Source organism: Rhinoderma darwinii, chromosome 4 (genome assembly GCF_050947455.1).
Source record: "Rhinoderma darwinii isolate aRhiDar2 chromosome 4, aRhiDar2.hap1, whole genome shotgun sequence".
Classification (NCBI taxonomy): Eukaryota; Metazoa; Chordata; class Amphibia; order Anura; family Rhinodermatidae; genus Rhinoderma; species Rhinoderma darwinii.
Genome location: NC_134690.1, coordinates 252,211,125 through 252,235,042, shown reverse-complemented (window position 1 = coordinate 252,235,042; position 23,918 = coordinate 252,211,125). Strand labels below are relative to the sequence as shown.

General features: G+C 46.2%; 1 protein-coding gene across 1 annotated transcript; it reads left to right on the top strand.

The window, feature by feature from the left end:
* Positions 1-15,379: 15,379 nt before the first annotated feature.
* FABP7 (fatty acid binding protein 7) lies at positions 15,380-18,671 on the top strand. The gene is made up of 4 exons (XM_075862391.1): positions 15,380-15,547; positions 15,750-15,922; positions 17,422-17,523; positions 18,416-18,671. The coding sequence occupies exons 1-4, from the start codon at positions 15,475-15,477 to the stop codon at positions 18,464-18,466; spliced, it is 399 nt and encodes a 132-aa protein (XP_075718506.1). The 5' UTR covers positions 15,380-15,474; the 3' UTR covers positions 18,467-18,671.
* The last annotated feature ends 5,247 nt before the right edge of the window (positions 18,672-23,918 follow it).

The following is a 23,918-nucleotide window of genomic DNA, read 5'->3' as shown; positions in this document are numbered from 1 at the left end:
CAGTCCCCCCTGTAGCGAACGCCATACAACCCCCCTGTAGGGAACGCCATACACCCCCCCTGTAGGGAACGCCATACAGCCCGCCCGTAGATAACGCCATACAGCCCCCCGTAGATAACGCCATACAGCCCCCCCGTAGATAACGCCATACAGCCCCCCATAGATAACGCCATACAGCCCCCCGTAGATAACGCCATACAGCCCCCCCGTAGATAACGCCATACAGCCCCCCGTAGATAACGCCATACAGCCCCCTCTGTAGATAACGCCATACAGCCCCCTCTGTAGATAGCGCCATACAGCCCCTCTGTAGATATCTACAAAGGGGGCTGTATGGCGTTATCTACAGGGGGGCTTTATGGCGTTATCAAAAGGGGGGTTTGTAAAAAAGGCACTATCTACAAGGGGAGGTTGTGTGACACCCGGGGGAGGGGGGGCCCCAGTCAAAAGTTTGCTATGGGGCCCAGTCTTTCCTAGTTACACCCCTGGGCCTTCTTATAGACCAGGAAATCGTGGCAGTTGATGGTGATGACGATTTCCTAATTGCGCGCGCTGGCCCTTTAAGGCCGGGCGCGAGCGTGCGCGCGCACCCTACGGGACCCAGCCGAATGGAGCGGAAGTGAGCGCTGGCATCTCCTAGGAGGGAGACGGAAGCCAGCGCTCACAGATCCATGGCTGCGGGCGTCGGGAGGTGAGTAAACCCGACGGCCCGCGGCCATGGACGCTACAGCTGGTAAGCCGACTTCAAATTTTTAATTGAATATGGGACCCTATGAGGAGGAGAGGGAATGCGAAAACCCACGTTAAAACCGTCAAACAACAATTGCGCTTTGGGCCTATCAGGATAACTATTTAGAAACCTGACCATCCTTTCCAGTTTCACCGGCTGGAGTTAAAACCCCACCTCACTTTCCCTTCCGCAAGCATTTAGATGGCACGTGTGACGCACCATTGCATCGAGAGCAAATGTGTTTGAACTTACATCCTGTACCGAATTTACACTGCCTCATTGTATTGCCAGCAAAGACCGAGTTTTGCGTTACCACCTGAGCTAGATTGACCAGACTGACCCGCTGACCCTCCGTTCCCGGGAAAGGACTGACCCGGTCTAACCGGAGGAGTAACTCACAAACAAAGGGCAATATCCTTGTGATCCCACCTAATACTGGGCTGAACCGCCTTCCTTTGCCTAAATTGCTCATCATAACGCAGCCAAGCTAAACCGCCGTTAACCCTATGCGCCTCACCAATGGAGTCCATATACCAAAAAAGGGGGGAACAATGTTCCGGCGCCTTTTCCCCACTAACACTGGCTAAAATGGCGAACGCCTGTAACCAGTTAACAAAAGTCTTAGGTATAAGGCGATAACAAAGTTTTTCCTCTTCCTCCTTCTTGCTCTCATCATGTTTTCCCTTATCCAGATAAAAAATTTCAAGGGGCAAAAATTTAAAAATCCCCACTTATTTATCCTTCCAAATTTTTTCCCAAACTTCCTGCTTCAAATGCGCACCTAAAGGTCCCTCAAAACACACATAAACCTCCCCTATGGCTTTATCATTCAAACGAACCCTGTCAACCGTTGCCGCCGAGTCGGTCCGAACTGAAACCGCCACTGATTCCGTATTCCCACCTAAACTCCCTGCAGCCCCCGCCGTAGTAGTAAAACCTCCGCCACCGTCCGCCCCAACCCACGCCGCCAGAGGTAGGAGGTGCGGCGACGCCCGTCCCATCAAACCTACCTTACAATTCCCTAACGCAACTGACCAAATTACGCAGACTATCACCCCCTCCCCCAACATTCAATAACCCAGACCCTACATCATGTACAATTTCCCTATGACCCAGAACCCCGGAACCCACCCCAGAAAAAGGAGACATAAGTATAGCAGGAAAAGGTAAAGATGGTGAAACCGACTCACCGAGCTACACAAGCACTGCGTACCCATCAGCTGGAACGTCTTGCTCACAAAGCTCCCCGTCTTCAAGGTCTTCTGTAGATCTGGTTCCCAATCCATGGCAGCACGCACATGCGTGCACGATGGCCGGAACCAAGGTGGGGGAGGGGCGGACCCCCAAGCTCCTAGTCTGGCAGCCGACAATTGCAGGAGGGCCGGCCGCTTGCCGCCCGGGCGTCACCTGCGACAACGATGACCTAGGCCTGCGGCCTAAAGCTGGTCCCTTGATTCCTCCATCTCGCGATCCACGTGGGGCTCCACTCCCAGCAAGCACATCACCGGGTCGGCCGTCCGGGTAGTGGAACTCGGGGTAGAACTGGAGAGTGGAGGGGAGACCAGAAGTGTAGGCCTCAACCCCTCCACCCCTGCTGGACTCTGCCGCGTAGCGGGATTCCTCCCGGCCCTGGCTCCTACTGCAGGAGCAGAGCTGCCAGAGCCGGAGGGTCCCTTGAAGGGCTCCCTCTGCGGCGCCTAGTCCTCGGAGCCATGTCAAGGCTCAGTCTCGCGGGATGTCGGGAATGCCGGCCACGGCTTGGGGGAGAGACAGCTGTTAGAGCAGGAGTATTAACCACCACTGCTACCTGCTCCTACAACCAAGCGGGGCCAAGTGAACCCTGCCTCTCATGCTGTGCCTGTAATCCTCCCTCCTATCCCGGTCATGCCTGGCCTACACTCCACTGTACCAGGGTCAGTCCGGCTTGTGCTTAAGCACTAGATACATACACACACACACACACACACACACACACACACACTGCTTACAACATATCACTAAACAAGTATCCCACAGCTTCCCATGTACCTCCAGTGCCCCCCAGACTGCATACGCCCCTCCTCACACACTGCTCCCCATGTACCCCTTCCTCACCCACTGCTCCCCATGTATCCCCCTCCTCAAACAATGCTCCCCATGTACCCCCTCCTATGTACCCCCTCCTCATACACACTGCTCCCCATGTACTTTCTCCTCACACACTGCTCCCCATGTACCTTCCTCCTCACACACTGCTCCCTATGTACCCCCCTCCTCACATAGACTGCTCCCCATGTACATCCCTCCTCACACAATGCTACCCATGTACCCCCCTCCTCACACACAGCTCCCTATGTACCCCCATCCTCACACACACTGCTCCACATGTACCTTCCTCCTTACACACTGCTCCCCATGTATCCCCTCCTCACACACTGCTCCCCACGTACACCCCCATCTTCACACACTGCTCCCCATGTTCCCCCTTCCTCAAATACACTGCTCCCCATGTACCCCCCTCCTCACACAATGCTCCCCATGTACCCCCTCCTCACACACAGCTCCCTATGTACCCCCATCCTCACACACACACTGCTCCCCATGTACCTTCCTCCTCACACACTGCTTCCCATGTATCCCCCTTCTCACACACTGCTCCCCATGTACCCCCATCCTCACACACTGCTCCCCACGTTCACACCCCTCCTCACACACTGCTCCCCATGTACGCCCCTCCTCACACACTGCTCCCCATATACACCCACCTCCTCAAACACTGCCCCCACGTACACCCTCTCCTTAAACACTGCTCCACACGTACACCCCCTCCTCACACACTGCTCCCCATGTACACCCCCTCCTCACATACACTGCTCCCCCTGTACCCCCTCCTCACACACTGCTCCCCATGTACACCGCCATCCTCACACACTGCTCCCCATGTACACCCCCTCCTCACACACTGCTCCCCGCTCCCCATGTACCCCCCTTCTCACACACATTGCTTCCCATGTACACCCCCTCCTCACACACTGCTCCACATGTACCCCACTCCTCACACACTGCTCCCCATGTACACCCCCTCCTCACACACTGCTCCCCATATACACCCCTCCTCACATACACTGCTCACATACACTGCTCCCCATGCACCCCCTCCTCACACACATTTATCCCCATGTACACTCCCTCCTCACACACTGATCCACATGTACCCCACTCCTCACACACTGCTCCCCATGTACACCCCCTCCTCACACACTGATCCCCATGTACACCCCTCCTCACATACACTGCTCCCCATGTACCCCCCTCCTCACACACATTTATCCCCATGTACACCCCCTCCTCACACACTGCTCTCCATGTACCCCACTCCTCACACACTACTCCCCATGTACCCCACTCCTCACACACTACTCCCCATGTACACCCCCTCCTCACACACTGCTCCCCATGTACTCCCTCCTCACATACACTGCTCCCCATGTACCTCCCTCCTCACACACTGCTCCCCATGTACACCCCTCCTCACACACATTGCTCCCCATGTATAACCCTTCTCACACACTCCTCCCCATGTACCCCACTCCTCACATACTGCTTTCCATGTACACCCCCTCCTCACACACTGCTCCCCATACACCCCCTCCTTACATACACTGCTCCCCATGTACCCCTTCCTCACCCACTGCTCCCCATGTATCCCCCTCCTCAAACAATGCTCCCCATGTACCCCCTCCTATGTACCCCCTCCTCATACACACTGCTCCCCATGTACCTTTCTCCTCACACACTGCTCCCCATGTACCTTCCTCCTCACACACTGCTCCCCATGTACCCCCCTCCTCACATAGACTGCTCCCCATATACATCCCTCCTCACACAATGCTACCCATGTACACCCCTCCTCACACACAGCTCCCTATGTACCCCCATCCTCACACACGCACTGCTCCCCATGTACCTTCCTCCTCACACTGCTTCCCATGTATCCCCCTCCTCACACACTGTTCCCCATGTAGCCCCATCCTCACACACTGCTCCCCACGTTCACACCCCTCCTCACACACTGCTCCCCATGTACGCCCCTCCTCACACTGCTCCCCATATACACCCACCTCCTCAAACACTGCCCCCACGTACACCCTCTCCTCACACACTGCTCCACACGTACACCACCTCCTCACACACTGCTCCCCATGTACACCCCCTCCTCACATACACTGCTCCCCATGTACCCCCTCCTCACACACTGCTCCCCATGTACACCGCCTTCCTCACACACTGCTCCCCATGTACACCCCCTCCTCACACACTGCTCCCCGCTCCCCATGTACCCCACTCCTCACACACTGCTCCCCATGTACACCGCCTCCTCGCACACTGCTCCCCATATACACCCCTCCTCACATACACTGCTCCCCATGCACCCCCTCCTCACACACATTTATCCCCATGTACACTCCCTCCTCACACACTGATCCACATGTACCCCACTCCTCACACACTGCTCCCCATGTACACCCCCTCCTCACACACTGATCCCCATGTACACCCCTCCTCACATACACTGCTCCCCATGTACCCCCCTCCTCACACACATTTATCCCCATGTACACCCCCTCCTCACACACTGCTCCCCATGTACCCCACTCCTCACACACTACTCCCCATGTAACCCACTCCTCACACACTACTCCCCATGTACACCCCCTCCTCACACTGCTCCCCATGTACTCCCTCCTCACATACACTGCTCCCCATGTACCTCCCTCCTCACACACTGCTCCCCATGTACACCCCTCCTCACACACATTGCTCCCCATGTACACTCCTTCTCACACACTCCTCATGTACCCTCCTCACATACTGCTCCCCATGTACATCCCCTCCTCACACACTGCTGCCCATGTACCCCCTCCTTACATACACTGCTCCCCATGTACCCCCTACTCACACACACTGCTCCATCTCATTTTTAGACCACTCATTACCTTCCACCTCTGTCTGCAGCATCCTTGTATCTTTTCTCCATGTATAGAGATGCATTAGGAGTTAGACCCTCCCCTTTCTGAGGTCACCTGACCACCACTCTACCTTCTATCACTTTACTATCCTCCTCAGTGGTTTAGAACCTTTGTCATGTGACTATGATGTCACCAAATATCCTACTCCTCTTCTAGTTGCTGTTTTGGTGTCATTTGCGCAAAATTGCGGCAAAAACGCAGAGTTTTTTTTGTAAATGTGTAGAGACATTAAGAGACAATGCAATTATGCACAAATCATGCTAAATTTGCAGAAGTTTTGAAGTAAAGATGCAAAAATATAAAAAAATATGCCTGGGCCCCCCTGAGCAGATCAGAGACTGGGGCCTGGAGCAAGTGTTCCAGGAGCACCAATGATAATCCGGCCCTGGGCATATTACATGAGTTTTCCTGGCTGCCACGTTATAGCTTTAAAAAAAACAAACCTATTATCTCCTATGTGTAGCAGACACTGCGCACTAGGCACGTCTAGAAGAAGATCCGCCCCTGACGCTGCCCGCCAGAGAGGAGCAGGAGACTGGAGAGCATGAAGTCTAGCAGCAGAGAGAGCGGCTTGGCTGGGACCCGACATGTGGAACAGGAGAATATATGCAGAGCAGGACGCTGGGCGGCCTATACTCAGCTTGTACTGCTGATGTGTGAAGCCCCTGCCCGGTGGCCTGCTCTGCATCTATAATTTACTGCCCAGCAGCTGTACAGGTCAGCAGCACTCTGCTCCTTTCCTGTGTCTGCACTGCTGACCTGTACAGCTGCTGCTGCTGCAAAAATGTCTCTGCCCTGTACAGTCCTGCAGACTTTTAGCTTGTTTATCCTGACACTTCAGCTACTACTTTCACTCTGCACGCCCCTCCCCCCAGCACTGAGAAAGGCCCTCCCTCGGAACTGAGTCCCTGCCCCTGCTAAAGAAGTGAGAGGAGACTGAAGTTACCGGGACTATAGAAGAGCAGAGACTACAGGAGGAAGGTAGGTATCAGTATATGGGATCTAAAAGGGTGACTGGAGTGTGCAATTACTGTATGTAAGTATGCATGTGTGTGTATGTACTGTGTGTATATGTAGTGTGTGTGTGTGTGTGTATATGTAGTGTGTGTGTGTACATATACGTAGTGTTTGTATGTAGTGTGTGTATATGTAGTGTGTGTATATGGAGTGTGTGTATATGTAGTGTGTGTGTGTATATATATATATATATATGTAGTGTTTGTGTATATGTAGTGTGTGTGTGTGTTTTTGTGTAGTATGTGTGCAGTGCTTGTGTGTGGAGTATAGTGATATATGGGATCAGATGAGTGCTGCTGTGTCCACGGTTTGCCACAGTTCCAGATTCAGAAACCCCCGGCGGAGAAAGTTGTGTACAACCATACAACAATGTCATATTACATGGCAGTATTAAAATAAATAATCATCCATGTACTGTACAGGTCGAAGCCCCCAGAGCCGCTGAAACTTTTCCCACATCACAAATTATGTCTGGAGCCACCACCGATTGTGAGAATGGGGGGTTCAGAACCCACGTTCCTCCAACTGCAGTGTGGAGGACATTGAATGGAGCTGCGGTCGAGCATGTGTGCTGCTGCTCCATTCAAAGTCTATGGGAATGATGGAAACAGCTGAGCACTGAAACTCCGCTGTTTCCGCCATTCCCATAGACTTTGAATGGAGCAGCAGCACACATGCTCGACCGCAGCTCCATTCAATGTCCTCCTTATTGCGGTTGAGCAATGACGAGGATCTGGGAGTTTGGGACCCCCGATTTGACAATCGGTGGGGTCCCAGCGGTCAGACAATTATCACCTATCCTGTTTATAAGTGATAATTTATGATTGTGGGAAAACCCCTTTAATGGCTCTCTGCTCTGGTTCATAGAGGAGAGGGGGTTCACAGGCAGATGACGCCCCCTCTCCAATAATGTGTGTATTCCCCTATGTGGCTACGTTGAAACGTAGCGTAACTGCTGCAGATTGTCCGGATTTGCAGGTGGAAATAGTTACAGTAGCAGCAAAGTGGATTTGATTTTAAAAATCTCTGTGCAGATATTGGCCTGCAGTGCAGATTTTTAAATCTACAAATTCCCCCCCAAAAAATCGCAAGTATTAAAAAAAAAAAGAAGTACATACTTGCCTCCTCTGGCGTTCTCATAGTGATGCATCAGTCCTCCCGCTCTGTTCCCAGTGCTGCCGGTCTCCTGGGATGACCGCTGCAGCCAATCAGATGCTGAAAAGGTTTCAGGGGAGAAATTGTCATCCCAGGAGGCCAGCTGCACTGGCACCAGCCCCGGCAGGAGTGTCGTGTTGCTATGGGAGACCATAGGGGAGGGGACTATGGCCTTTTTTGTAAATCCCCTTATCTTGTGCGCGTACCGGAAAATCTGTCCAAAAGTCTGCATCATGTTAAAAATGATTTGGTGCGAACTTTCGGACGGAATTCCCTGTCGTATCTGGGTCAGACCAGTGTGAACATCCCTTAATAGTACTAAATGGCGCTATTTAAATGGCAGTTACGGAAGCAACGTAGCATGCGTGCTACGCGGTTTACGTAACTACCATTCAGTTCTATGGGTCTTACGGAAACAGCGTAGCTCATGGGAAAACCCCTTTAATGCCATTTTTGGCATTTGTGACTTTCTTTTTAAAAATGCTCAGGGTATGGAGGTTTTCAGTAGGCTTCCATACAGAACTTAAAAACGCATTTAAAAATGCAGAAAAATAGTGTGTCTGTGAAGGAGGCCTTAGAGGAAGTACACACAGGGCGGATACGCTGGCCAAAAAAAAAACGCACCAAATTGTGGTGCAGATTTTCGGGCGGAATGTCCACTGCGGAAATACTGCAGGAAAAGAAAAAAGTTTATACTTCCCACCTGGGCGTTGTCATGGTGACGTGTCCCTCTGCTATTACTACAGCCCGGCCTGCTGGGATGGCGCTATTGTCTATGTGACCGCTGCAGCAGTCACATGGGATGAAATATTCTGGATATATCAACTCTAAATACGGCCCAGCTTTCACCTATACGCTCCCACTGGCCCCCCACTTAATCTCTGCCTTCTCCTATGCCCCTCTCCCCCTCCTCCCACAGAGCCTCTGCCACCATCTGTGCCCCCCCCCCCCCCACAAATAAATGTCAAAATCCCCTTCAGTGTCCCCTGCACCCCCCTGACACTTTCTGTTCCCGATAGTACCCCTACCACTTGCTGCGCCGCATGCTGCACTATTTTGGTCACAATTTTTTTTACCTGCAGTAGAAGCTTCTCTGGCTCCTTTCACATCAAGGTATTTCTATCAGTTTACTGTATGTGTTGGGAAAGCTCCTGATACATATGATAAATGGATCCATAGACCCCCATACACCCAACGGAGGCTAAAAAAGTTTTTGTTTTTGCTGCGTGGAACAGCTTAGAAATCTGCGCTGTTCCATGCATATGTGTTTTTTTAGTTTTTTTTTAACATGGGCACCTATGTAGGTCGGACAGCAGAGACATCCCTTTTTTAAACTGTTTAATGATCTCCTGGGAGCTTTATCAGCACATACATTATATTAATAGAAATACTGTGGTGTAAAAGCGTCCAATGCAGATGTGAACACAGCCCAATGCTGACAATAATAATAAGGCTGCATTATTACGTCTATCACCAATGTGGCTACAGCTAACAGTTTGATGACTCCGCCTAATTGTACTGGCCCCCAGGGCCGCCATCAGGGGGGTATTAGGGGTACTGGTGTGAGGGGCCCGGCCAAACCAAATTGAAAGGGGGGCCCGGCAACTGCCGCGGCTTGCCATTGGTAGAAAAAAACGGGCCCCTGCAATGGGGCCCGTTTTTTTCACCACAGAATGTCGTGAGCTGCGGGCCCCCCTCTCGTCATGGGGGCCATCGAACCGATCGCTTCGTTTTTTGCCCGCAGCGATTGAGGACAGCAGACAAAAAACGCAGCGAAAAATGCATTTTCTGCCTCCCATTGATTTCGATGGGGGGTCAGAGGCGGAACAGCGGAAAGAAAGGACGTGCTGCTTTTTCTTTTTTCCGCGACTGGCTCCCATTGATTTCAGATTAAATCAATGGGAGGCGGTTTTGGAAGTTTTTGGGTGCTGATTCTGACGCAGCGTCCGAGTCAATATCAAGGCCCAAAATCTCTGTGAACTGGGCCTTATTGTTAGGGCTTATTCAGATGAACGTGTAATACATCCGTGCAACGCGCCTGATTTTCACGCGCCTCGCACGGACCTATGTTACTCTATGGGGTCGTGCAGACTGTCAGTGATTTTCACGCAGCTTGTGTCCGTGTGTCCGCTGCGTAAAACTCACGACATGTCCAATATTTGTGCATTGTTCGCACATCACGCACCCATTGAAGTCAATGGGTGTGTGAAAATTACGCCCAGCACTGCCGCAGCAGTATAAACTATGAATGAAAACAGAAAAGCACCACGTGCTACAAAGAGAGTGTCGTAATGATGGCGGCTGCGCGAAAATCACGCAGCCACGCATCATATGCTGCTGACACACGGAGCTGTTATGGACCTTTTGCATGCACAAAACGCCATGTTTTTGCGCGCGCAAAAAGCACACGCTCGTGTAAATCCGGCCTTAGGGTAGGAACACACTAGGCATGAATGCTGCGGATTTTATGCAACACATTTTATTGTGGAAAATCCGCAGCGTATCACAGTCGCAGCAGAGTGGATGAGATTTGAACAAATCTCATCCACACGCTGCAAAAAAAATTGACCTGCGGTGTGGCTTTTTAAGCCGCAGCATGTCAATGTATTCTGTGGAATCGCTGCTCCTCTGTTGCGGAAATGCTGCGGTTCTGCCGCAAAAATCACACATGAGAAAAAAAAGGTACTTTTTTAAATTGATAAAGTTTAGACTTGCCCCGGCCGTAGTCCTGGTGACGCGATCCTCTATTTTTAGAGCAGCTCGGCCTCCTGTCATGACGTTTCATCCCATGTGACCGCTGCAGCAGTCACATGGTCTACAGCGTCACCCCAGGAGGCGGGGCTACGTTCAGAAGAAAGAGATGCCCCAGGACTACGGCCGGGGCAAGTCTAAACTTTTTTTCCCTGCAGGATTCCCGCAGCGGACATGCCTCACCAAATCTGCGCCACTATTTGGTGCGGTTTTGCTGTCGGAATTCCCTACGGCTACCGGGGTGGATAAGCTGTGTAGTTTTACTCAGCATATCAGCCTAGTGTGTTCCTTATGATGTCGCTCCTGGAGCTGCTGCCGGTCTCTAAATAGGCAGTTGGTCCAGTAGAATTTGGAATTATTTTTTTTTGTGAACCAGCTTAAAAAAATACGAAACTTTTGTGTTAGGGCCTGTTCACATCACCATTCGCTTCCGTTCCGGGGTTCCGTCTGAGGTTTCCGTCGGGTGAACCCCGCAACGGAAAGTGAAAGTGACAGCACAGCTTCCGTTTCAGTCACCATTGATCTCAATGGTGACGGAAACATCGCTAATGGTTTCCGTTCGTCACCATTCCGGCTGGTTTTCGGATGGAGTCAATAGCGCAGTCGACTGCGCTAATGGTGACGGAAACGGAAGCTGTGCTGTCACTTTCACTTTCCGTCTTCCATAACACCTCAGCAGTGCCACAGGCTGATTGCCTCCATGCCACACCGCATTGTTGCTGTAATTCATGCAAAAGGAGCCCCGACCAAGTATTGAGGGCATATACTGTACATACTTTTCAGTAGGACAACATTTCGGTTTTAAAAATCATTTTTGAAATTGGGCTTATATAATATTCTAATTTTCTGAGAGACTAAATTTTTGGTTTTCATTAACTGTTAGCCATAATCTTTAACATTAAAATAAAAAAATGCTGGAAATAGATCACTCTATGTGTAATGAATGTATATAATATATGAGTTTCAATTTTGAATTGAATTACTGAAATAAATTAACTTTTTAATGATATATACATATGTACTGAGCTTGGTTCTGGTGCTCTATTTATGTATTGAGCTTGGTTCTGATGCTGTATTTATGTACATGGCTTGGTTCTGGTGCTGTATTTATGTACTGAGCTTGGTTCTGGTGCTGTATATATGTTATGCCCACAGTTACTGACCGCTGGCATATCCAACCTACTGGCAGCTGTGACTGCAGGCCTCTGGATCCTGGCCGGCGTCTCCTACCAATGAGACGCCGGCACACACTGCTCTCGCCTTCTACTGTTGTCTGTAGGGTGCGGGCACTTCCACTTTACCTGAGCAATGTTGTGTTTTCCCAGTTTTTGTCATGCAAATGGTTCCTTAGCTGTATCCTGTATCCTCTATCCTGTATCCCCTATTCCGTATCCAGTATGTGTCCTTTGTCAGAGACGACTTCTGTGTTCAAGTCCATTGTTCCGAGACGACTTCTGTGTTGAAGTTCATTGTCCGAAACGACTTCTGTGTTCAAGTCAAGTATCTGAGACCACTTCACTATCGGTGTCCAGTGTCCTTGCCAAGTACATTGACTGAGACGACTTCTGTGTTCAAGTCCACTGTCCGAGACGACTGCTGTGTTCAAGTCCATTGTCCGAGACGACTTCTGTGTTCAAGTCCATTGTCCGAAACGACTTCTGTGTTCAAGTCAAGAATCCGAGACGACTTCACTATCGGTGTCCTTGCCAAGTCCATTGTCTGAGACGACTTCTGTGTTCAAGACATTGTCCGAGACAACTTCTGTGTTCAACTCCATTGTCTGAGACGACCTCTGTGTTCAAATCCTTTATCCGAGACGACTTCTTTGTACAAATCGAGTATCCGAGAAAAATTCTGATTGTCCGGCACAAGCCAGCTCACGATAGTCCGGCACCAGCCTGCCTTGATTATCCGGCACAAGGCAGCAACCCAGGTACATTTTCCCTAGTGACTGTCATTGACATTTTGTTTGGTCAGCTGCTACTCCACTACGGCGAAGCGGCCCAGTAGGTCCACATACCCCATAGCTGTGACAATTTATACGTACTGAGCTTTGTTCTGGTGCTGTGTTTATGTATTTGGCTTAGTTCTGGTGCTGTATATATTTCCTGTGTCTAAAAGGTAAAAGTAAATGTTAAATCTACTTTTACCTTAAGATTAGGTAAATATATACAGTAAAAAATGAAACCCAAAAAACCTTGTAGAAGTCACAGTTTTTTACAATTCAATCATTATATGGTACTTTAAATGGTGCTGTAAAGGATCTGCCAGGCACAACTTCTGTGTATACGCCCATAGGTAATCAGTCTGCACCTGAGTCTATGTCTCTGAGACTGACTCCATCTTCCACCACTCAGGATGGCAGGCTTAGGAGTGGGAGAGCCTATCGCAGCCTGGTCAGACGGAGCTAGCTCCCGCCCTCTGTCTATTTATACCTGCCTTTCCTGTTCCTCCTTTGCTTGTGATTCTTCTCGTGTGGTTTCCTGGCCCCGCTACAGCTTCTACTATTTGATCCTGCTCCATACTGACCCTGGCTTACTGACTACTCTCCTGCTCTGCGTTTGGTACCTCGTACACTCCTGGTTTGACTCGGCTCGTTCACCTCTCTTGTTGCTCACGGTGTTGCTGTGGGCAACTGCCCCATTTCCCTTAGCTTTGTGTACCCTTGTCTGTTTGTCTCGTGCACTTACTGAGCGTAGGGACCGCCGCCCAGTTGTACCCCGTCGCCTAGGGCGGGTCGTTGCAAGTAGGCAGGGACAGAGTGGCGGGTAGATTAGGGCTCACTTGTCCGTTTCCCTACCCCCATCATTACAGGGGCCAATAAAAGCAACAACTTCTCCTGCAAAAAATAATCCTTTACACACACACCACTTGATTGACTTATAAATAAATAAGTTATGGCTCTAGGAAGGCGGTGAGTGAAAAAAAAATTTTTAAAAACTAAAAATGGCTTGGACTTTAAGGGGTTAAACAACAGTGTCTGGTTCTTTAATGTCACATTCACGCACAACAGATTTTTTTTCCAAAAGCCACAAACAATTTAAAGTGTTTTCTCTTCTGTATGGCTCAATTTGCTTTTATAGCGAATTCGGAACCGTACCAGATCTGTGGCCGCCTAATCAGAAATCTGCATATATATGGTACAGTGTCTTCAGAGTTCGGGGGAAGGGGGGGGCGGAGGCACACTTTGTGAACTGCTTGGGGCCCATGGTACCCTTAACCCCTGATCATACATCAGTCATTGTGCCACATAGCAAATTACCCTCTATATAGACTATATAGTAGTGGCAAACAGCATCTCAGTATTGTGTTCCATATGGCTCTTTATAGGAGTTTCTTAAGAGTCTCAACTTGATTGTAGAGATGTAGCTGTATTTATCTTGACTTTTAACGCATTAAATAAACAATAGCTAGATCTCTTATTTTGACTTTTTCAATGACTTTTCAATGGCTTTTGTTGTGTGATATCACGCTGCAGCAAGTTATCAGAATCAAGTTAAAGATGGCTACATCCGTATAATTGGATCTGATCATGTAGGTTTTTAAATGTAATACAACCATAATAATCATGTATGTGATGACATTAGTAATACTTTCCCTTGAGTTCTATATACTGTCAGCATTGTCATATTTATCTTGATTAGATATAATAAAGTATAGCTGTGCAGTAATTTATGCAGTGTAAACGTATTTACCAGACTCATCCTCAAAAAATAAAGCTGCTCATTGTTCTTCTGTTCAGGCATTGCCACAATTGGATTACATTCAAAGACCTGCCTTACTATTTAATCAGCAGACATTCTCCCAGTGCTTAGCGCTACCTCTAAGGAGGAGAATGAACGGCAGTAACCTCATGTCACTCAGCAGGATACAAGCTTTATTGTGGACCAAAAATCAGCACCAGTTACCGACCATTGAACATCTCTAGTGAATATTATATGAGTAGCATTATACTATGTATATAATGAATATATTACGTCTGTGCTGATGTCCAGATATGTATATAAAAAAAGATGACTATTAAAAGCAAACCTACTGCAGCATATTAAGATCAGTTTGTATCCTAGTATAAGATACTGTGTGTATATATAAATATATATATATATATATATATATATATATATATAAATAAACTATATATTATATTTGTTTAACGCTGATTCCTACCATCCCCAGATATATGTAGGCTTTAGGCTTAGTCCCAGTTCTGGGTGTATGTGCAGCGTAGGCAGCCACCTCATAGAGGTTGCCTTGTCGTGGCAGGTGGGCTCACACAATTTAATCAAATTGTGCGCTAAGAACCGCACTATTGTAAGTAGATTTAGTAGTAATGCATATTTATTTCTATGTAGTGTCTTAGGTGGCATTAGTGTTCACAGAGTGCTGTTGCCATTTACTTGTGTGCTGTAACTATATATATATATATTTATTAATTATGTGTGCGTGTGTGTGTGTGTGTGTGTGTGTGTATGGGGTGATAAATGCCTGAAAAGACTTCTATTGAAATGCATATAAGGTTCTTTTTTGCCCTGAAGTGACCTCTTGTGAAATTAGTTCAAGTGCATTGGGCTAGGCTTTTAGTTTCCTCGCACTTTGTCTGAGCCTGAATTATTATGCTTGCTCCACCTCTTGCCAGTCTATTGGTGGGCGAGACTGCATAGGGTTGGACCCCTTTTTTCTTCCACATGTCCAGCCCCCATCACCAGCTGCAAGTCTCCCAATAAGTACAGCTCCCACGTAAAGGAGGACAGAGCATCCAAAACTAGCATCACATTTTACACAGTTGCTCTGTACCCTTCACCCGCTAAGAAAATGGTAGATGCTTTCTGTGCCACATGGAAACTGGTAGACAGCCAGAACTTTGATGAGTACATGAAATCACTGGGTACGTGCACATCTGAAGATTTGTAATATACTCAAGTAGTTAGAAAAGCCTTTGAAACCCCAGTAGCATGCAGGAATTTCTGACTAGGCACATAGAAGGCTGTTCAGGGAGCAGGTTATTGGATCCTCATAGTATTGTAAGGAGATTTGACATGCAATTCAGTAGTATTAGTATTCTGATGGTTATTTGTTGCTTTCTGTAGGAGTTGGCTTTGCTACCAGACAAGTAGGAAACGTAACTAAGCCGACAATCATCATTAGCCAAGAAGGCGACAAAGTGGTGATTAGGAGCCAGAGCACATTCAAGAATACAGAGATCAGCTTCAAGCTGGGAGAGGAATTCGATGAAGCCACAGTTGATGACAGGAACTGCAAGGTGAGTGGACTGTAGTGTAAAATGACCTCATCGGAGGAGAATTGTGTAAGGGATTGGATAATTCTTCATGCCCTGCTCCATTACTGCACATCAGGTAAATTTAGGATCAATCTGAGAAGCATCATGAGTGAGGGATGAGCCTATGAGCTAAAGATTGTGCAAATGATAATACAATTAGATCTACTATTAAATATAGCACAATATTGATAGCATACATTATGCTGGTTTCCTTTCAGTATTTTAGGTGGTAACTGATAATGACATCACTTTCTATAGGTTGTTCATATTGACTCAAGCAAGTCTCATAGGGACCATTTGCAAACTCTGTTGATGTAACCATCTTTAACTTGATTCTGATAATTTGCTGCTGCATGATATCAAACAAAAGCCATTGAAAATTCATTTAAATAGTCAAAATAAGAGATCTAGCCATTGTCTATTTAATGCGTTAAAAGTCAAAGTAAAAACGGCTACATCTGTACTAAGTTGTTCCAGAATTCTATCACAAAAATAAACAAAAACTGGTTCATATGGCATGCATCAAATGTATTATTATTTTGTGACTAGAAAAAGAGGAATCATAAAATGTGCCAGATTTATTAACGCCAATTTTTTACGCTAAATATTTATGTAAAGTATGCCAGTTAAGAGGTGGCATAAGAAGAAGAAAGCGACTAACATGTCTAGCAAGATGCACCAAAATTATCACCCAGCGGGTGCCATATTGCTAAATTTGTCACAGCTTCTGCCAGTCTTTTTTAGTATTATTCCGTCTTAATTTAGGACACAATTAATAAATCTGCGCCAATGTTGTCTCTTTCACAAGGGCTTATGTGGTATAATGAAATCATTTTATCTGGTAAATTCATATTTAAAAGACATAAAGCAAGCTATCCGTTTACATGTGCCAGATTTGTTTGCAGAATTTTTTTGCGACAGTCGCAGTCATCTCAACAGGACTTGCAGAAATCCACGCAAATGCTGCAGAACCAACCCCATTCTGATTTCTGCAACAAATCTGCCGCTTGTGAATATACTCTTAGTTTATTCTTGCTAGGCTGCCATAAGTGCTAAGAAATGTGCAAACAGTACATTTTAATATTCATCTGCACAGCACTATTTCATTGATTTTATTATTTTGCTTTAGTTGAGGGCAGTGAGAGTACAGAATCTCAGGCTAGGACTTCTCAGTCTGTTGTCACACATCAGCCATTCTCTCGTTGTCAGTATCATTGGTCTATAAGTGATTGCTGCTCATTAGATTTTTTTTCCACCATTTACAATGTCACAAAGGGTTTGACCCATTACCATAAGAATAGTGGCAACTACATCATGCCGTTTTCTGGAAAACGACAGCTGGGTAAGGTGATTGATTGCAATCTGAACACTATTGTGAAGCAGAACACTATTTTATATCAGTAGTAAACAATTTAAGGAATAATATTAAGAAACCTCTGTTTCTGGAATATTTAATTTTCAAATATTTCTTCTCTCCGTAGTCCACTGTCAACCTAGAAGGAGATAAACTGGTCCATGTGCAGAAGTGGGATGGTAAAGAGACTAAGTTTGTAAGAGAAATAAAGGATGACAAAATGGTTATGGTAAGTACTGATGGAGATGAAGACAGCTTCACATACTACATTTACTCTGGAGCATATTATACCGTGAAACACTGGAACATATGCAATTAAAAACCAAAAACCAAAAAATATAGTTGACTACCTACTAAGTATCATCAACAAAAGTGGCATATGGCTCTGAAATCTCCTCCATCATCTATTATTCCCATATTAATGTTAAGTAAGGATGGATTTAGGATTTTAAACTGACTACAGCCTATTAGAGGCTAATGAACATACAACACAAACCTTGCCCATTCCCAACTGCAGAAGGCTTGAGACTTGGTAATCCTAATATTCTGGAGATGATCCCTTTACTTAAACACAAATCAGTTAATTGCTATCTCATTAATTATTAGAAAGCCATCTGTGATGAAACGTGGTTATATTCAGTTTATACGGTTCACTATTAAGACTCATTTATAGCACGGTGACTCAGTGGTTAGCATTTTTAGAACTGTGGTCCTGGGTTTGAATCCAAACAATGGCTACAAGGAGTTTGTACATTTTCCCTGTGTTCACCTTACATAGAAGTGACTATACAAATATATTGTACACATCATTTGTAAATTACACATACATTTGGCTTAAAATAGTTACCATAATATACAACATGTGCATACAATGTGATTGGTGCTCTACCTCATTGCACTCATTATATGAGTATACAAAAAAAAAAAAATCATATTACCATCATGCAGCAAGAAAAAAATTAATTAAATTAAATAAATGTCATGTTTTTTAATTTCTCCTTCATTGTTTCCCCTCCCCCACACTGATTGTTCTGCCTCTGTGTTGGGGCAGCACCTCTTATGTGCATTAAGTTTTTATATAGACAAGTGGAGCATTTATTATATTTTTCTTCTCTTGGCAGACTCTAACCTTTGGTGACATTGTTTCCGTCCGTCAATATGAAAAGGCATAGGCACTGAAAACCTGATTCTGATCTCTGTTCCCTGAAGCGTTCCCGTCTTTAAATTGAAGATGTCACAAACTCGACTGACCATTTGTACGCCCTGCTTGAAAGCAATCTGATCTGTGTACACTATCAAATTGATATCTTTGTATTTTTACTGATGACAACAATGTAACAACGTTTTATTAAAATAAAGAACAAGTATTTTTATGGATGATATTGATTTTTTTCTTGTCCCATAGCCTCAACAAAGTGGTATTTCGTAGCTGCAGTTTAAGTTTTAAATCCCTAAAAATATATAAAGGAACATGTATGATAAAATATTAATAGTCTGGTGACACAAGTGTTACAAATATGATGACAAAGACATATTTTACTGTGTTCGTATAAGAGAAAGGAAGTTGTTATATTTTATGTACTTCCTAAGTTTTCTAAAATATCATTCAAGTATACTCCCAGTATAGCAGAAATATTTAGGAAACAGAATAAAGCATTCTTTGGCAAAATGATTACTAGTTTTTTCAGGGCTGTTTACATCCTAATGCGCTCACAATCAACAATTGTGCACAACAATTAGAGCTCCAAATTGGTCATTACTAAATTTTAAAGTAATGCGCCAATACACTGGTCATCACCCAGTCGCATATGCATATGCATATAATAGTGCCATGCACTGCCCAAATAATAGCATTACTGCCATTAAAAATGCAAATAATACTGCTTAATATTGCTGGCATATTAGTGCCATAAAGTGCTCAAATAATACCACCATACAGTGGCACATAACACTGGCATACAATACCAAACCACTGCTGTGCTGTGCCAATGGCTGGAATGGCAACCGGAGGCCTAACATTGGCCTCCCAGGCTGCCAGTACTGAAGAACTCTTTTAACAATTTTTGGGGTGTGTGTCTCCAGCGGCTCAAGCTGGGCACAACATATTTGCCACTGAAATGGCATATTTAGGGAAAAACTGCAATTTTTACTTTGCACCATCCGCAGCGCATTCATTTATGGAAAAGACCTGTGGGGTGAAAATGCTCACTACACCCCTTAATAAATGCCTTGAAGGATGTTGTTTCCAAAATGGGGCCACTTCTTAGGGGTTTCTTTTATTATTTCACATCAGAGCCCTGCAATTGTGACTTACAATACTTTTGTAAGTCGCCAAATTAGGCCTCAATTTCGCATGGTAGTCTTTCAATCCTGAGCCCCATCGAATGCCTAGGCAAAAGATTAGGGCCACATCTAGGGTATTTATAAAACCGGGAAACAGCATAATAATTAGAGAACTGTCTTTTCATGGTGGCACAAGCTGGGCACCACATATTAGCTCAAAATAGCCCGGTCCTGAACCGGTTAAAGCCCACTGTACCATGACTGGATAACATCGACATGCCGTGACTGGATAATACCGTAATGTCATGACACTGTCTGAATACCAAAGTTACCACCATACTGAGACTGATTACAGTGAACATATAGTGATCAGAAACCACTCAGGCTGCAGTCTGCAGAGTATCACCACACTGCAGAATGGACAAATTAGTAAAATACCGAACAAACTCAATCAAATGCAGAATAAACAAATAAATCCAATGAATGACAGCTGACGCCTTTCATGATTGGAGTCATTCGCTTTCCCTATCTTCTCCATCTGGCCCGGATTGTCATGATGACTTCTTTTCAGCTACGATTCGCCTCTGCCGAGTTTGCCACACAGACATGTTTTGGCTCTATTCTTTCTAAGCACAACCTCATCCTCTTCAGAAAATGCCTCCTCCTGCTGCCCCCTTTAATAGTGCTATCCTGCTGTTATCCCTAATAATGTGTCTGCTGTGATGCTCAGTGCACCTAGATACCGTACCGAAGAAAAAAACACATGCTTTCCAGAAAGGGGGAGTTCACACAGCTTTTTTTTTGTCTGGCGGAAAAAATCTGCCTCAAAATTTTGAATTGCCAGCAGTTTGTAAAGCTTTTTACTCTGCTTTTTTGCAATGTTCTTTTGCAGCACTTTTTTTTCTAGCAATACTAATCTAATGCAAAAACCGCAGTAAAAACGGCTCCAAAAGAGCGCTGCAGGTTTTTTATGCCTCCTATTGATTTCAATGGGAGGTCAGAATGGGAATCAGCATAAAGGCTTTTCTTTTCTGCGAGCGGCCGGGAAAAAAACGCCTGTGCCTTCCATTGATATCAGTAGCTTCAGTACACTAGTAATAAGAACTTCCTGTATCTAGGTGGTTGCAACAAACATACTTATGAACATGCTGGGAGTTGTAGTTGACTGGGTTTTTCTGTAACATAACTGATGAATCGTAGCATAATAGCTATGACTGCTGAGAGTTGTAGAATAAAAATCTATACTAACTAAGGCCTTATTCACACAAACGTAAATCACGCGCGTCGCACGGACCTATGTTAGGCAATGGGGACGTTCAGACTGTCCGTGATTTTCACCCAGCGTGTGTCTGCTGCGTAAAACTCACGACATCTCCTATACTTTCGCGCATCACGCACCCATTGAAGTCAATGGGTGCGTGAAGATCGCGCACGTCACACGGAAGCACTTCCATGTGCCGCGCGTGATTCGCGCTACAGTTGTAAAATAAATGAATGAAAAAATAAAAGCACCTCCTGCTTTTATGTTTGTAAACATAAAAACAGAGTGTCATAACGATTCCATTTGCGTGAAAATCAAGCAGGCACGCACCAAATACTGATGCCACACGGAACTGCTACGTGCGCAAAACGCAGCGTTTTTGCACGCGCAATACGCACGCGCTCGTGTGAATAAGGCCTAAGAGTTATACTCAGAACAGGCCTTAGGCCAAAAGGCGCCCCGTGCAGGATTTATTTTTTGGCACCCCCCCACATACTACCTCAGTAGAGTACATATAATATAATACTGCTATATACTGTACCCACATATATTATCACTATATGCTGTACAGAAATAATATAGTTATTTTCTGTACTGTTATATAGTATCGCTATAAACTGTACTCACATATAATACTGCTGTATACTGTACTCACATTTATCACTATATATCTAACGCACATATATCGCTTTCTACTTGACTGAAATGTAATATCGCCAGGGGCGTAGGTAGCCAATGCAGCAGTAGTAGCCGGGGCGTCACTAAGGCTGGGTTCACACACACTATTTACAGACGTAATTCGGGCGTTTTAGCATTGAATTACGTCCGAAAATGCGGCTCAAAAGCGTCGGCAAACATCTGCCCATTCATTTGAATGGGTCTTACGATGTTCTGTGCCGACGGTCATTTTTTTTACGCACCGCTGTCAAAAGGCGGCGCGTAAAAAAGTGCCTGTCACTTCTTCAGACGTAAATGGAGCCGTTTTCCATGGACTCCATAGAAAAACAGCTCCAATTACGTCCGTAATGGACGCAGCGAAAAACGCCTGCACATGCCATTACGTCTGAAATTCAGGAGCTGTTTTCTCCTGAAAACAGCACCGTAATTTCAGCCGTAACGGACGCTGCCGTGTGAACATACCCTCAGGGCTTAAAATATCAGGGCCAATACATATGTGTCCGCCCAAAAAAAAATGTGTGTATAGGAGACAGCATAGCATATCTATAGCACTACGACCCTATAAACTATGGATAGGATTAGATACATTGGCTCAGCAGACAGTATCACACATGATAGGATTAGATACAGTGGCTGAGCAGACAGTATCACACATAATAGGATTACAGATAGGGACCAGCAGACAGTATCACACATGATAGGATTAGATACAGTGGCTCAGCAGACAGTATCACACATGATAGGATTAGATATAGGGCCCAGCAGACAGTATCACACATGATAGGATTAGATACAGTGGCTCAGCAGACAGTATCACACATGATAGGATTAGATACAGCGGCTCAGCAGACAGTATCACACATGATAGGTTTAGATATAGGGCCCAGCAGACAGTATCACACATGATAGGATTAGATATAGGGCCCAACAGACAGTATCACACATGATAGGATTAGATATAAGGCTCGGCAGACAGTATCACACATGATAGGATTAGATACAGTGGCTCAGCAGACAGTATCACACATGATGGGATTAGATACAGTGGCTCAGCAGACAGTATCACACATGATGGGATTAGATACAGTGGCTCAGCAGACAGTATCACACATGATAGGATTAGATATAGGGCTCGGCAGACAGTATCACACATGATAGGATTAGATACAGTGGCTCAGCAGACAGTATCACACATGATGGGATTAGATACAGTGGCTCAGTGGATGGTACCCGGCTCTTCCCAGCACCCCTGGTGGCGGTGGGTACCGGGGTGATAAAGGAGGTTAGTGTTAGCCTCTGCACCGGCTAACACTAAGCCCCGCCTTGGCAATGGATGCTGTCAATCAGCCGGCGGCCATTACTAAGGCGGTAGTAATATAGTTTTAAAAAAAACACAAAGACATAGAAAAAATATTTTATTGAAATAAAAAAAAAACACACAACCCTCATTAACCATTTTATTGATAATAAAAAAAAAGCCGTCATCGAAGTAGTCCTGGAATTCGACGTAGTCCAACAACCGAACTTGTAAGAAAACACACAAAAAAAAGATTAGTAACACATGTGTTAGGCTTAGATACAGGGCCCATATGTGATACTGTCTGTAGGACCCTGTATCTAAGCCTACCACAAGGTAGGCTTAGATACATGGTCCAGCAGACAGTAATCTTATACAGTATGAGATTACTATGTGCTGGGGCTCTGTATCTAAACCTACAGTGTGGTAGGCTTAGATATAGGGCCCATCAGACAGGATCACACATGGGCCATGTATCTAAGCCTACCATGTGATTGGCTTGGATACAGGGCCCAGCAGACAGGATCACGCATGGGCCATGTATCTAAGCCTACCATGTGATTGGCTTAGATACAGGGCCCAGCAGACAGGATCACACAATCTGTGATCCTGTCTCATGGGCCCCCTAAGCCTGCTACATCGTTGGCTTAGGGGTTGTGTAATCCCTAAACATTGATGGCCTATCCACAGGATAGGCCATCAATAGCTGATGTGTCTCCCGGGACCCGCAAATCAGCTGTTTTGAAGGGGCCGCAGCGTCGTACGAGAGCTGCTTCCCCTTCATTTCACTACTCGCTCACACTGTGAATCGCCGACACCGATTCACAGTGTGACCGGAATGAAGTGACCGGAATGAAGGGGAGCAGCTCTCGTACGAGTGCTGTGGCCCCTTCAAAACAGCTGATTGGCGGGTCCCGGGAGTCGGACCCCGCCAGTCAGGGCTAATCTTACCTTCCTCTTCAGCCGCGGCGGTAGTTCTGTCGTCTCGATGCAGTGCGCGGCGCATAGCGCTGTGACGTCATGCGCTGCGCACAGCGCTTGACGTCAGGACCTCCGCTGCGATCCGGAACCAGGAAGGTAAGTAAAGTATGTTAATATAGTAACA